Source organism: Haematobia irritans, chromosome 2 (assembly GCF_050003625.1).
Source record: "Haematobia irritans isolate KBUSLIRL chromosome 2, ASM5000362v1, whole genome shotgun sequence".
NCBI lineage: Eukaryota > Metazoa > Arthropoda > Insecta > Diptera > Muscidae > Haematobia > Haematobia irritans.
This window is the reverse complement of record NC_134398.1, coordinates 76,556,130-76,569,355: the sequence shown is the minus strand read 5'-3', so window position 1 is coordinate 76,569,355 and position 13,226 is coordinate 76,556,130. Positions and strand designations below refer to the sequence as shown.

Sequence of the window (13,226 nt, the reverse complement as noted above, 5' to 3'; positions counted from 1 at the left end):
AAGAATTGAATCAAATTTAAGTTGTATATCTTCCATTCCTTTCCGCAACTCATCAAGTATAGCGTCATTGCCCCTTTTAGGACTTCCAAGGCAATTAGGACAAATATATCCGAGCATGCCTTTGCTTTTAGAGATTACATTAATTTCATCAATAGTTATGCCAGCACAATTTGCATGGAACCATTTAAGACATACGGTACAACAAACACTCGCTTGAGACTTGCAAATATTTTTCCCACAAGAAGATAGTGCACACGCATCAGTTGGAGCCATGTTTACAGCAGAAGCACTACAGCATATAAATAATAAACAGACCCCATGTGTTATTTTGAGGTTAAGTAACTGATAATTTTAGACAACTTTTTTTCAGGCGTAGAACTTGGGAAAGTCCACTGAATTCCTTTGCATCGAAGTTAAGAAAGCCGTTCTTTGTATTTCACAAGTGGTAGTAGATCTTTTTCTACTGTCTTTATTGCATATAATCGCAATTTGTTTAGCCGGTCACTATTGTTTATCTGATCAATACGGCGTTGCCAGACAAAAAATTTGGACATGCTTTTCAAGCTAAAATCAAGATTCAATGCAACGCCGAGGATTTTTGAGATCGGTGCAGAAGTTTATGGTAAGGTGTATAAACAAAACAAAATTTTCTGGCCAACTGGAGTAAAAAATAAACAAATTCGAAATATTAACTACGAAGTCCATGAAATCACATGCAAATCAACTTCGTTTGCGGCATTGAGACTCAAAAACAAAATTGGTAACAAATATTACATCATGGCTGGATGGTTTGATATTAGCCGTGAGACTCATCAGTCATGTGAAGAACTATCGGAATGTATACTATCAAATGTGTCACACAGTGGAACAACCGGGAGCTCCAGAAGATCCAAAAGCACCTACACAATCATCAACAAGCAGGGAAACGAACTATTATCAATTTCATTGATGCATTCTAGTCGTTCTTGACGTTTATTGTTTGGTAAGACGCACGCACACTCACGAAAATAAAATTTATTCTGACGTACGAAAATGTCGTGACTCACGAAAAATAACGTAAATATGTAACGATATGCTTAATTTTTTTAAAGAAAAGGGTATTCAAATAATGACATACACTCACCAACAAAACGGGGTCTCAAAACGCGGTCTCTTCTTGGTTGCACTTTTGGATATTACTTACTATTGCGTACTGTTCTTCATCTTTTTAAGATTATGCCATCAAGAAACCCAGAAGTTCTAGTAAATAAATATTCATTTTTAAATTCAACGAGAAAAGTTCAAATTGACGTCCCTCAGATACATTCGATATATGAAAAGTCTTTTTTGATTTGAGTTCTTTCTTTTTGGAGTTATTTGCCTAATTCACTAAGAAACTTTTTCTTTTTCTTAGCAATCATATAAGAGAAATATTTTGGATCATGTTAATAACACACATTCTTAATGAATTATGTTCCAAATTGTTGTTCTGGTTATTGAGTTTCTATTTAATTTTTCAATACTCTGGTGGCAGGTGGCCATGTTAATTTACATGTAATTAAAATCGATAAGGAATTAACCGTTATTTAAGCAATACCACAATTTAGTCATAGTAGGTAATCTTACAATACATGTATTATAGGCTTCCTATGCATTGATGTAACGATCACTGGAATGCACTTAAAAGTTTACGCACTTACCAGGCTCGAAATCTTGGAAGTTTGATTTTAAAAGGGACATAAACTCTGAAAAATTACTAGTGTATACTGACGCAGACTGGGCGTCGGATCAAGGTGATAGAAAATCAACGAGCGGTTAGGTATTCTTCGTTTTTGGATACCCAGTATCATGGTGCAGCAAAAAATAAAGCACAGTAGCTTTATTGTCTGACGAAGCCGAATATATTGCACATAGTGGGGCTGTATCCGAAGGTATGCGGATATAATTTTAGAAGATCTAGCCATTTTCCAAAAGAGTGACAATTTTGCTATTTTAGAGGATAATGCTGAATTCATTGCAATGTGCGAATAATTAAGAGAGCAAAACATATTGATATAAAACACCACTTCCTACGTGACCACATAAACAGAGGCAAAGAGATTATAAAATCAGTTTCAAAAAAGAATCAATTAGCAGATATTTTTACTAAATTATTGGATAATGGATCTTTTAATGCAATTCGAAATCTTTTAAAACAGTCGAAATGTGAGGGGGAGTTGTTACTTGTATATTCTATAAGTTGTTTATTAATTGGTACTGGAGTATAATAAATTGCTACTGACAAAGGGTTGTAGAGCTCGACCGAAGCGATGTTCTTCGCTTCGATGTTCAACAATTGCACAAAAAAAAAAAAAAAAAAAACAATAAAGAGTAATTCAATCCATGTCTTAAAATATTCTTTTAGAACAGACTTTTTAATATTCAAGATTCAGTAGTTTGATAATATAATGACAAGGATTGTTTACAATTTTTTTTTGTACTGGGTGTTTTGAGTGAAACAAATTCAACACTGGCACAATTCGATATGAAATAAATTATTCAAAAAGCTTCGGCTTCGATTAATCGGCCTCTTGACGCCGGTTATCGATTTTTGACCGAATGCCGAAGCCGATTCTTCGGTCGAGCTCTACTATGGATTAGAAGTGACATCTGTTACATTTGCATCTAATTTCCCCCGAGTTTGCCAAATTATACATGTTCACCAATCAGGTGAATTCAGCAATGCCTCTAAAAATAGATTTCAATCAGTTGTTGCAGTAATGTAATAACAAATTGAAACCGAAACAAGTAAGTAAAGTCTAAAGTCGGGCGGGGCCGACTATATTATACCCTTCACCCCCTATGTAGGCCAAAATTTGTGTTACATCTCAACTACTTCACATTTGCTGGAAGCTATATAAAGGAGACAATTTTTTTACTTCTACAAAATCTTTAGAATTAAAATTTAAATCGGCTAACGCTATCCAGTTAATTGGAGGAAACTTCCATTGAAAATGGGTCTAAAATGTGTAACAGTCTACCATATTTCCCCAACTCTGGTGTACGTATATATGGGAGCTATATATAATCTAAACCGATTTTGACTAAATTTGACATGTATAGTTAGAATAATAATTCTGCTATCTATGCGAAATTTCACGTAAATGGGAGTATAACTTTGGCCCCCCTGGTCATATGAGTGCAAGATATATATGGGAGCCATATCTAAATCTGAACTGATTTCAACCAAATTAGGCACAATTACCGATACTACTAAACGCACTCCTTGCGCGAAATTTGAAGCAAATCACGGCAAAACCCTGGATTTTGAAGCCATATAAGTTCAAATCGGACGAAAGATATATATGGGAGCTATATCTAAATTTGAATCGATTTTGACCTTATTTGGCACATATAATAGTATCGTTAAAAGTACCGCTTGTGCAAAATTTGAAGTAAGTCAGTGCAAAACTCTGGCTTTTGAGACCATATAAGTCCAAAACGCACTCCTTGTGCAAAATTTGAAGCAAGTCAGGGCAAAACTCTGTTTTTTGAGGCCATATAAGTCCAAATCGGACGAAAGATATATATATAGGAGCTATATCTAAATCTGAACCGATTTTAACAAAATTTGACACACTTAACGATAGTATTAAACGTACCCCTTGTGCAAAATTTGAAGCAAATCACGGCAAAACTCTGGCTTTTGTCGCCATATAAGTTCAAATCGGACGAGAGATATATACGGGAGCTATATCTAAATTTGAACCGATTTCTATCAAATTTACCAAGCATTGGTAGAATGTCAATTCTACCCTCTGTGCAAAATTTCACGAAGATCGGTAATAAACTTTGGCCTCTGTGGTCATATGAGTCTAAAGCGGACGAAAGATATATATGGGAGCTATATCTAAATCTGAACCGATTTGGCTGATATTTTGCAAGATTTTCGAGATTTATAAAATATTTGGATGTACGGTATTTCAAGAAAATCGGTTGATAAACACGCTAACTATGACCAAATCGGGGATAAATATATATGGCAGCTATATCTAAATCTGAACCGAATTTTTCCAAAACCAATAGCGATTGTCTCTGTCCCAAGAAACGCCCCTATGCCAAATTTGAGGACGATCGGACTTAAATTTCGAGCTGTACTTTGTGCACAAAATTACATATACAGACAGACGGACGGACAGACAGACAGACAGACGGACATCGCTAAATCGACTCGGAAGTTAATTCTAAGCCGATCGGTATACTAAAAGATGTGTCTATGAACACTATTTCTTGGCGTTACATACAAATGCACAAACTTATTATACCCTGTACCACAGTAGTGGTGAAGGGTATAAAAAAAAGATTAAGGGATTGTAGCTATATGAGAAGATGATATACAGTGGTGTTGATTCAACTTGGGAGAAATGATTCTCGTATGTAATATCCATAAGAAATTAGCATATAAGACCCAAATTGAATCATCTCACCCAGCCAGATCTTACTAGAGACTATGTGGATTAGCCAACACTGAAACATATGTATAGTCAGGCTTGTAAGATGGGTATCTGGCATTTTCTTTTCAATAGCATAATAATTAGTAATTAGTAATATTAGTAACATAGACTCATAGAGGCCCTATTCGTTACAAAATATATTATTGGTTAAACTTCAAATATTTCTTAAAAACTAACAATAATAATTAAAAAATAAATAAATATGATATCTATAACGTATCTCTATATCCTACTGACAAATCAATTTTACCTTAAAATTTAATGAGACCGTTATTGTAAACTACTAAATTTCTAAAAGTAAAAATAATAACAATGATAATAAAAATACAAACAAAAATTTTGATTACATGGCACTAATGCTCTAATGCTGCTTTGATCAGCTGTACTTTAGCAAAATGAATTTCTAGGTCCATGATGTATAGCGATTATATTGTGCCATTATACTTGTACCGGTACATTTGGTTCCCCACCATACCGTTGTGTTTAATATCCAATGTCAATTAGCCCTAACTTGGGCCCAATTGTTAATGGCAACACATATTTCTCGAACATTCTGCGTCCTTACATAGGCAATTTTTCTGTTGCACATATGAACTGTTGTAGTATTAGGCCCTCTTATAATACTTCCAAGTTTGATGATTTAAAAGCAGTGTTCGGAGGTTCGGGTTTTGATGCCATTGGCATCTCTGAAACTTGGCTAAATGAGAATGTGTCGAGTTGTGCTGTTGAGTTACCTGGCTATAGGTTTATTAGGAATGATCGGTCTGGTACTCGCAGGGGTGGTGGTGTGGGTATATACATTTCTCGCAAATTTGTTACTAAGGTTGTTTTCCGAAGTTCAAGTCCAGTTGCGGAGTCTGTTTTTATTGAGCTACATTTGGGGAGCGTAAGGGTTTTGTTTGGTGTGGTGTATCTGCCGCCACCAGCTGACATACATTCATTTGAGGATCTTCATTCGGAACTATTTTTGAACTATTCCAACATCATTGTTGTGGGAGACTTTAATCTTAACCAGTTTGACTTGGCTAAGTCGGCTTCAGTCCGTTCGTTTTGTGCTAGGAATAATTTGTCAATTTGTCACAATTCAGTTCCCACACACTATGATGTGCAACATAAGTCAACATCACTAATTGACTTTTTTCTTATCAGTAACCCATCTTTGATAAATTTCTCTTCCCAGGTGCAATGCCCTGGTATTTCCCACCATGCGCTGGTTTTTGCTTCTTTTGCCTTACATTCGGCAGCCAATGATGACTATGTTGAATACAGGGACTTTAGGAGGATGGACTGGGATGGGATTGCGAGATTTTGTGATTCCTACAATTTTTCAAATATTTTGGATGAACAGGATGTGGATTCGAAATGTTTTTTGTTCTCATCTTTAATTGACACCTTGTTCGGTTTTGTGCCGACTAGAAGATGTGTACGAAGGACTGATGATTGTTGGATGAAGTTGAGAACTGTTATTTATGCGCGGTCGCTGAGGGACTTGTCTTTTTCTACGTATTTGGCCGATCCATCTGAATATAACTGGAAGGTGTTTTGCAAATATAGGAATCGGGCGAAAGCGGTAGTCAGAAGGGAGAAAAGGAGACATTTTGCAAAATTATTTGCCAGCTTGGACACCTCGGGTATGTGGAGACTGCTTAAGGAGGCTGGATGCTCGAGATCGGTTAATGTGGCTTTTGACTGTGATATTGAGACTTTGAATGAGCATTTTGTGCGAACGCCATTGGATAACGTAGAGTCACACGAACTACCTTTTGATCATTCGGATGGGGATGATGGCTTATTTTCTTTTAGAAGTGTTGATGAATACGATGTTGTGTTGGCCCTGAAAAAGGTAAGATCAGGAGCGATGGGGACAGATGGGATACCTATTCACTTCTTGAAGTTGGTGTATCCATTTATCGCCCTTGTCTTGTTAGATTTAGTCAATTCGATACTTACTACTTCGACGTTTCCTATTCTATGGAAGAAAGCGCGGGTTGTTCCGATTCCTAAGTCGGCCAGAGTTAGGGGTCCGGAAGATTTGAGGCCCATATCAATACTCCCGGCAGTTTCGAAGATAGTGGAGCTCTTAATAAAGGACCAAGTATTGTCGCAAACTAGAAACGCAATCTTCAATTCACAATATGCTTTTCGTGCTGGACACAATACTACATCTCTTCTTGTGCACTTGACGGACACTGCTAGAAGGTGTGAGAATGAAAAAAGGTTGTCTATTCTTGTGTCCCTGGACTTAACCAAAGCTTTTAATTCTATTTGTTATACTACGATGATTAATAAGCTCAGGAATAACTTTAATTTTTCTAATTCGGCGTGTAAGTTGATATGGTCCTTTTTGACTGGTAGGTCGCAATTTGTAGAGATGAATTGTGCTGTGTCTAGCAATCTGGGGTTATCATCGGGTGTACCCCAAGGCACTGTCCTGGGACCCCTTTTATTCATTTTGTATATAAATGACCTCCCTGATTGTGTGGATAGCAGATTTTGTACCCCGTTTTTGTTTGCGGACGACATATTTTTACATTTTAGTTCTGCACGGAATTGCCCTGATTTATTGCGTGATAATATACAATCTTGCCTCGATCGGATTTTTCAATGGTCGGCAGTGAATGCGTTGGCCGTTAATCCGGTCAAATCTAAAGCTATCGCATTTTGCTCTTCGAGTCGTTATTTCAATTATGGATTATTTATTGATGGGACTGCTATCGAATTTGTTAGTCAATTTAGTTGTCTTGGAGTTATTCTAGATGAGCAGCTACGCTTTTTGTCCCACATAGAATCTGTCCAGCGTAAGGTTTTGAGTGTTCTACGAAGGATTTATTCTACTAACATTTATTTGCCACTTGGTGCTAAGTATCGTATAGCTTGGTCGCTACTCATGCCGCAGGTACTATATGGACTCGAGGTTTATTCGGGCACTACATCTAACAATATTGACTTACTTGGACGTATTGTTAATTCTGTGGCGAGATTTGTCTTTGGCGTTAGGAGAAGGGAACATATATCGGGTTATGTAAGAGAATTGTTAGGATGTTCTTTCAGGGATTTCGTTAAGATTCGCGCAGTGTATCTTTTCTATAGGACGCTTAAGTGCGGAGTAGTTTTACCACTGTGTAATGCATTTTCTTTTATTCGGTCTGCAAGGGTTAATCATATTGATATTCCTCTGAGTAGGTGTAGTACCTTCGATAGATCTTTTCTGATTCGTGTGGCACGTTGTTGGAATTATTTGCCTATTGAATTACAGACTTTTACACACTCTAATAATGCTTTTAGACGTAAGCTTTTGCAGCATTTTTCGGGTGATACTGAATGATTCTCTATTTTTGTGTTGCTTTAACATGGATAATTGGGCATATTTTAGTGTTCATTTTTTTAAATGTATTTATAAATGGCTGGGGAGCCAAATATACTATGGTTAAGTAATTTTTTTTTTTGTAATTTAGGTAATCTAGATTTTAAGTTTTTGAATTTAATTATTTTCTATAATTCAGGTATTTTGTTTTGCTATGTAATACGTTTTTTTTGGCCCTAGGGCTTTTGTATTACTTTGTGGATTAATAAATAAATAAATAAATAAATAAATAAAATTATTAAACTAATAAAAAATAAAAAAATAAAAAAAAACAATTAAATTATTAATAAAACTAAAACTAAAAATTTAAAAATTTATTTAAAAAATTATTGGGCATAATTAACAATTGTGTACATTAAATAATTTATGGCAATTACTCTTGATGATAATGAATTTAATTATATTTGTACTAATACTTTTACCGATTTAATGAAATGAATTGATTTTATTTATTATTAATCCCAGATAACAACTACTAAAATAACATGAGATATCAATTACAAATCATTAAGAATAAGGTATTCTTGGAGGTTTCTTTTTTATAATATATTTTGTAACGAATAGGGGCCTCTATTAGGCTATGTTACTAATAAAGTTGAAATAAATAAATAAATAAATAATACCAATTCCTTAATCTTCATGTCCAATTAGCTCGCATTTAAAATTGTAATTGTAATGTACGGTATTTCAAGAAAATCGGTTGATAAACACGCTAACTATGACCAAATCGGGGATAAATATATATGGCAGCTATATCTAAATCTGAACCGAATTTTTCCAAAACCAATAGCGATTGTCTCTGTCCCAAGAAACGCCCCTATGCCAAATTTGAGGACGATCGGACTTAAATTTCGAGCTGTACTTTGTGCACAAAATTACATATACAGACAGACGGACGGACAGACAGACAGACAGACGGACATCGCTAAATCGACTCGGAAGTTAATTCTAAGCCGATCGGTATACTAAAAGATGTGTCTATGAACACTATTTCTTGGCGTTACATACAAATGCACAAACTTATTATACCCTGTACCACAGTAGTGGTGAAGGGTATAAAAAAAAGATTAAGGGATTGTAGCTATATGAGAAGATGATATACAGTGGTGTTGATTCAACTTGGGAGAAATGATTCTCGTATGTAATATCCATAAGAAATTAGCATATAAGACCCAATAATAATTTATACATGTTATTTTTTGCTATGTATATAGACTTCGTCACTATGGTCATGTTTCTCGTTTTGTATAATCAGTTTTGAGCTTCCCATTTGTTTCTCTGGTTGATGTCAAATTGATACCTCTTTTTTAAGGGATTTGGTTAGCCACCCCTTTTAAGAAGTAGTTTTGTTTTTAGTAGAACAAGTAGGAACCCCCAAATTGTTATAAAAATCATATACGTTTATTATTGTTATTATACATATCAACTATTGATAATTTGGTTTGCAATATAATTTTTTGGCCGTTGAGCTAAAGGCAGTGTGAAATAAATGAAATGAAATATTTGGTACACATTAAAATTTAATGATGAGATTTGATACTTGTCTCAAATAAATGTCCAAAGTGGGATTGGGCGACTAATTAAAGTAAACGGTAATGTATGGAACTGTGATTTATGACCATAACGATCGGGAAGCTCAATGAAGGATTTGAGATGTCAAAGGAGATTGCGGAATATAAGCCAGATGAGTGGCTAATCGAACACCTGGGTTCAAATCGCTACACGCGCTTCATATATCATCATCTTTACCAAATATAACACCGACAGCACCACAACACCATGAATTTGTTCCATAGTATCTGTTAACTTGTCAATATAACAAAATCGTTTCGCGACACCACCTAGAATGCCACATTACAGAAATGAATGTACCTTTCTATTTTGTGCTGTCTCCCAAACGACTGATTATCTAAGTGAGCCTGAAGTATCAGACAGCAACTATATCCTAACACAACATGAATGAGAATGCAACATTGCCTGCGTATAACATACTTGCCATACGCTATGTTTTGTACTTGAATTTTCTTACTTAAGTGTCTAAAACGAGAACCTGAAAACCCTCATATTCACAACATTTATATGTATATCTAAAACAAACAACTTACACAGAAATAAAAGTTGTTATAGGCCTTACGACAGTATATTGTAGGATTCCGTGTTTGCAGTTAAGTATGAATTCTCGGCCCATAACCCAAGGACGCATGCAGCACAGAGGAAAGAAGTGGTGTACTTGGGGTTTATACTCCATTGATGCTTCCAAATCCATGCCCAAATTTAAATAATTTAGTAAATAAACCATAAAATTATATATGACATAAGCTTCGTAGCATTCACGAAGTGAATCAACATATATAGAATGCTTTGGAAAAAACAATCCGATCCACTAGAAGAAAAATATATTATGCTTCGATTTGTTTGTAAACTTGTAATTCTTACCGCGTTTAGTGCATATATGGGCACCATCCACAATATACGTATTATATGTTTCTGCAAAATCGGTTTTGTGAAATGAATAACATGCTGAATAATGTGCCATATACTAACTGGCACAGCAGACAGAACAAATAAACCACCAATTAATATCAATTGATCTATACGTTCAAAGCCATCTTTCAATGAGTTCAATATGAGCAATGGTACCACGATTATGGCAAAGATTCCGTAAGTAACAATAAGCAAGGGTCTTATCCAAATCCTCCATTCCTCGCAAAATCTCCTAAGAGAATAATTTTGACACATTGCGAGGTAGAGCTCCTTTCAGATCTGTGAAGCACTGTAATTTTAAAAAGTATGTGCGGTTTTTTTAATGTCTAATATAAATATGTTGGCACTTTTTCTTATTGTATTCACTTTCTGAATTTATCTACACATTGTTTTCTCTGTAACATTTTTTGTTATATATCTGATTACAATTCATTTTATATGATGCTCCCAAAAATTTCTATGAAAAAATAAATTATATTCCTATTCCAATTGTGATTTTTGCGAAATAAAATTGACGATATCACAACAATAAGAGTATGCAGCTGGGAGTTATTTTTCAACGGCGCAACAATTTTAAACCCAAAGACTTGTTCTTGCTTATGCTCTTTACAGACTATCAGTTATTCCGGACGACAGTGCTCGTGTCGAACATATCCCATATATTGTGCACATTATAAGTTAAGTCCGAAGGCATAATCGATACTGCTGCATGTTTATGGGATCGACAAAAAATTAACCCATTATTTAGTCATCGCCGACAAGTCGTATCGATCCGACACACTGTAATGCACTTTACAGATTATCAGTTATTCCGGACGGAATGTCGGTGTTTGTAAAGAATCTTGCAGTGTGTCGTGTCGATACGACTTGTCGGCGATGACTAAATAATCGGTAAATGTGTTATCGATCCCATAAACATGCAGCAGTATCGATTATGCCTTCGGACTTAACTTATAATGTGCACAATATATGGGATATGTTCGACACGATCACTGTCGTCCGGAATAACTGATAGTCTGTAAAGCGCATAAGACAAACAACGACATTCCGTCCGGAATAACTGATAGTCTCTAAAGCGCATTCCCAATAAACAAAGCATTGGAGAAATGCTTATATTCCAATACGCTTTCAAACATTTTTTCAAAGAATTAGCTTAGAATTCAATTTGGGAAATTGTTGAGAAAATCGCGTTTCTCAACAGTAGAATTCGACAAATTAGTAACTATTTCTCTGGGGATTTACCATCAAATTGATATGGCGTTACCTACGAAAAATTTCATCCTTGTGTTTGTTGGGTTAGGTAAAAGTGCACGACTTTAGGTTCACACACGTTCGTTATTTCATGAGCCTACCCAATAAACACAAGCCTTGGAGAAATACTTATATTCAATACGCTTTCAAACATTTTTTCAAAGAATTAGATTAGAATGTTATTAGAGAAATAGTTGAGAAAATCGCGTTCTCAACAAAAAACAGACATTACCCTCAACAGTAGAATTCAACACGTTTGCAACATTTTCTCAACATATTTCCAACAACTTTTCAAACTAAATTTCATTTAAGGCTTCAAACCTATTGGAAATTTGTTGAAAGCAAGCAATTTGCAAGGCCATTTGAATTAATGTAGATGATGGGATTCACTATCAAAATGATATGACGTTACCTATGAAAAATGCTCATCCTTGTGTTTGTTGGGTATGGAAAAGAGGAAGCATATAGACATCTTGTTAATGCGCTTTACAGACTATCAGTTATTCCGGACGGAATGTCGGTGTTTGTGATGCTCTTGCAGGACTATCGTTATTCCGGACGAAATGTCGGTGTTTGTAAAAGAATCTTACAGTGTGTCGGATCGATAGAGATTTGTCGTCGATGACTAAATAACCGGTAAATGTGTTATCGATCCAATAAACATGCAGCAGTATCGATTATGCCTTCGGACTTAACTTATAATGTGCACAAATAAGAATATGGTCGACACGAACACTGTCGTCCGGAATAACTGATAATCTGTAAAGCGCATAAATAATTGGCAAATGTGTTATCGATCCCATAAACATGCAGCAGTATCGATTATGCCTTCGGACTTAATTTATATGGTGCACAATATATGGATATGTGGACACGAGCACTGTCGTCCGGAATAAGTGATAAATTAGCACAATAATTTGCCATTGTGAATGGAAGAAGTGTCACTTTCCAAATTCATCGGCTGTGAGACTATCAATATATATATATTGTTACAAATTTGATAATTATAGATATAAGTTTATTAAATTAGTTTCCGTTAATTTAAAATTTCAAATTGTAACGATAAAATTTCGCTATCACTTGTTGGAATCATCTATTCATTTTCTAGTATTTTCCTGAATTTCTTTTATGTTCTTTTGTTTGCTTACTGAAATGTTAGTTCTTACTCTCTCATAGAATAGCAACCCCTTTGCTTTGTTATTCTGCATTCTCATTTCATCTCATTGTCTATTGTCATTGTTGTTGTAGTAAGCGAGCATATATCTATGTGAGTGTGTATGTGTTTGGCAGCCACCAGACGAATAACTTAATGATCGTAGATCCTTCTAGCATTGTCTAAGAATGTTCTGGCTTTGCCAGAATGTTGTAGTGCTACCAGAATGTTCTCGTATTGCCACACCGTCATATATAAAAGCGCTCGCATGCTGCTAACGAGTCAGTCTTAATTAAAGCGTCAAACGAATAACTTCAGTGTGACGAATTGTAAAGTGTGAAGTCATAGTAAATAAATTGTAGATTGTCGTTATTTAAAGGAACTGTGTTTTAATTGTCGGGTAATTATATATATATATTATAATATATATATATATATATATATATATATATATTATATATATATATATATATATATATATATATATATATATATATATATA

At 35.0% G+C, this 13,226-nt stretch overlaps 1 protein-coding gene across 1 annotated transcript in view; it reads right to left on the bottom strand.

The window, feature by feature from the left end:
- Window positions 1–10,903, bottom strand: part of LOC142225563 (transmembrane protein 184C) — a 99,552-nt gene extending 88,649 nt beyond the window's left edge. Inside the window, exons 1-3 of the mRNA XM_075295348.1 lie at window positions 10,687–10,903; window positions 10,273–10,609; window positions 9,942–10,219 (exon numbers count right to left, since the gene is read on the bottom strand). Of these exons, the coding sequence (XP_075151463.1) occupies window positions 9,942–10,219; window positions 10,273–10,575 (581 nt within the window). The 5' untranslated portion in view covers window positions 10,576–10,609; window positions 10,687–10,903. The remainder of the gene's footprint in view (window positions 1–9,941; window positions 10,220–10,272; window positions 10,610–10,686) is intronic.
- Between the last annotated feature and the right edge of the window lie 2,323 nt (window positions 10,904–13,226).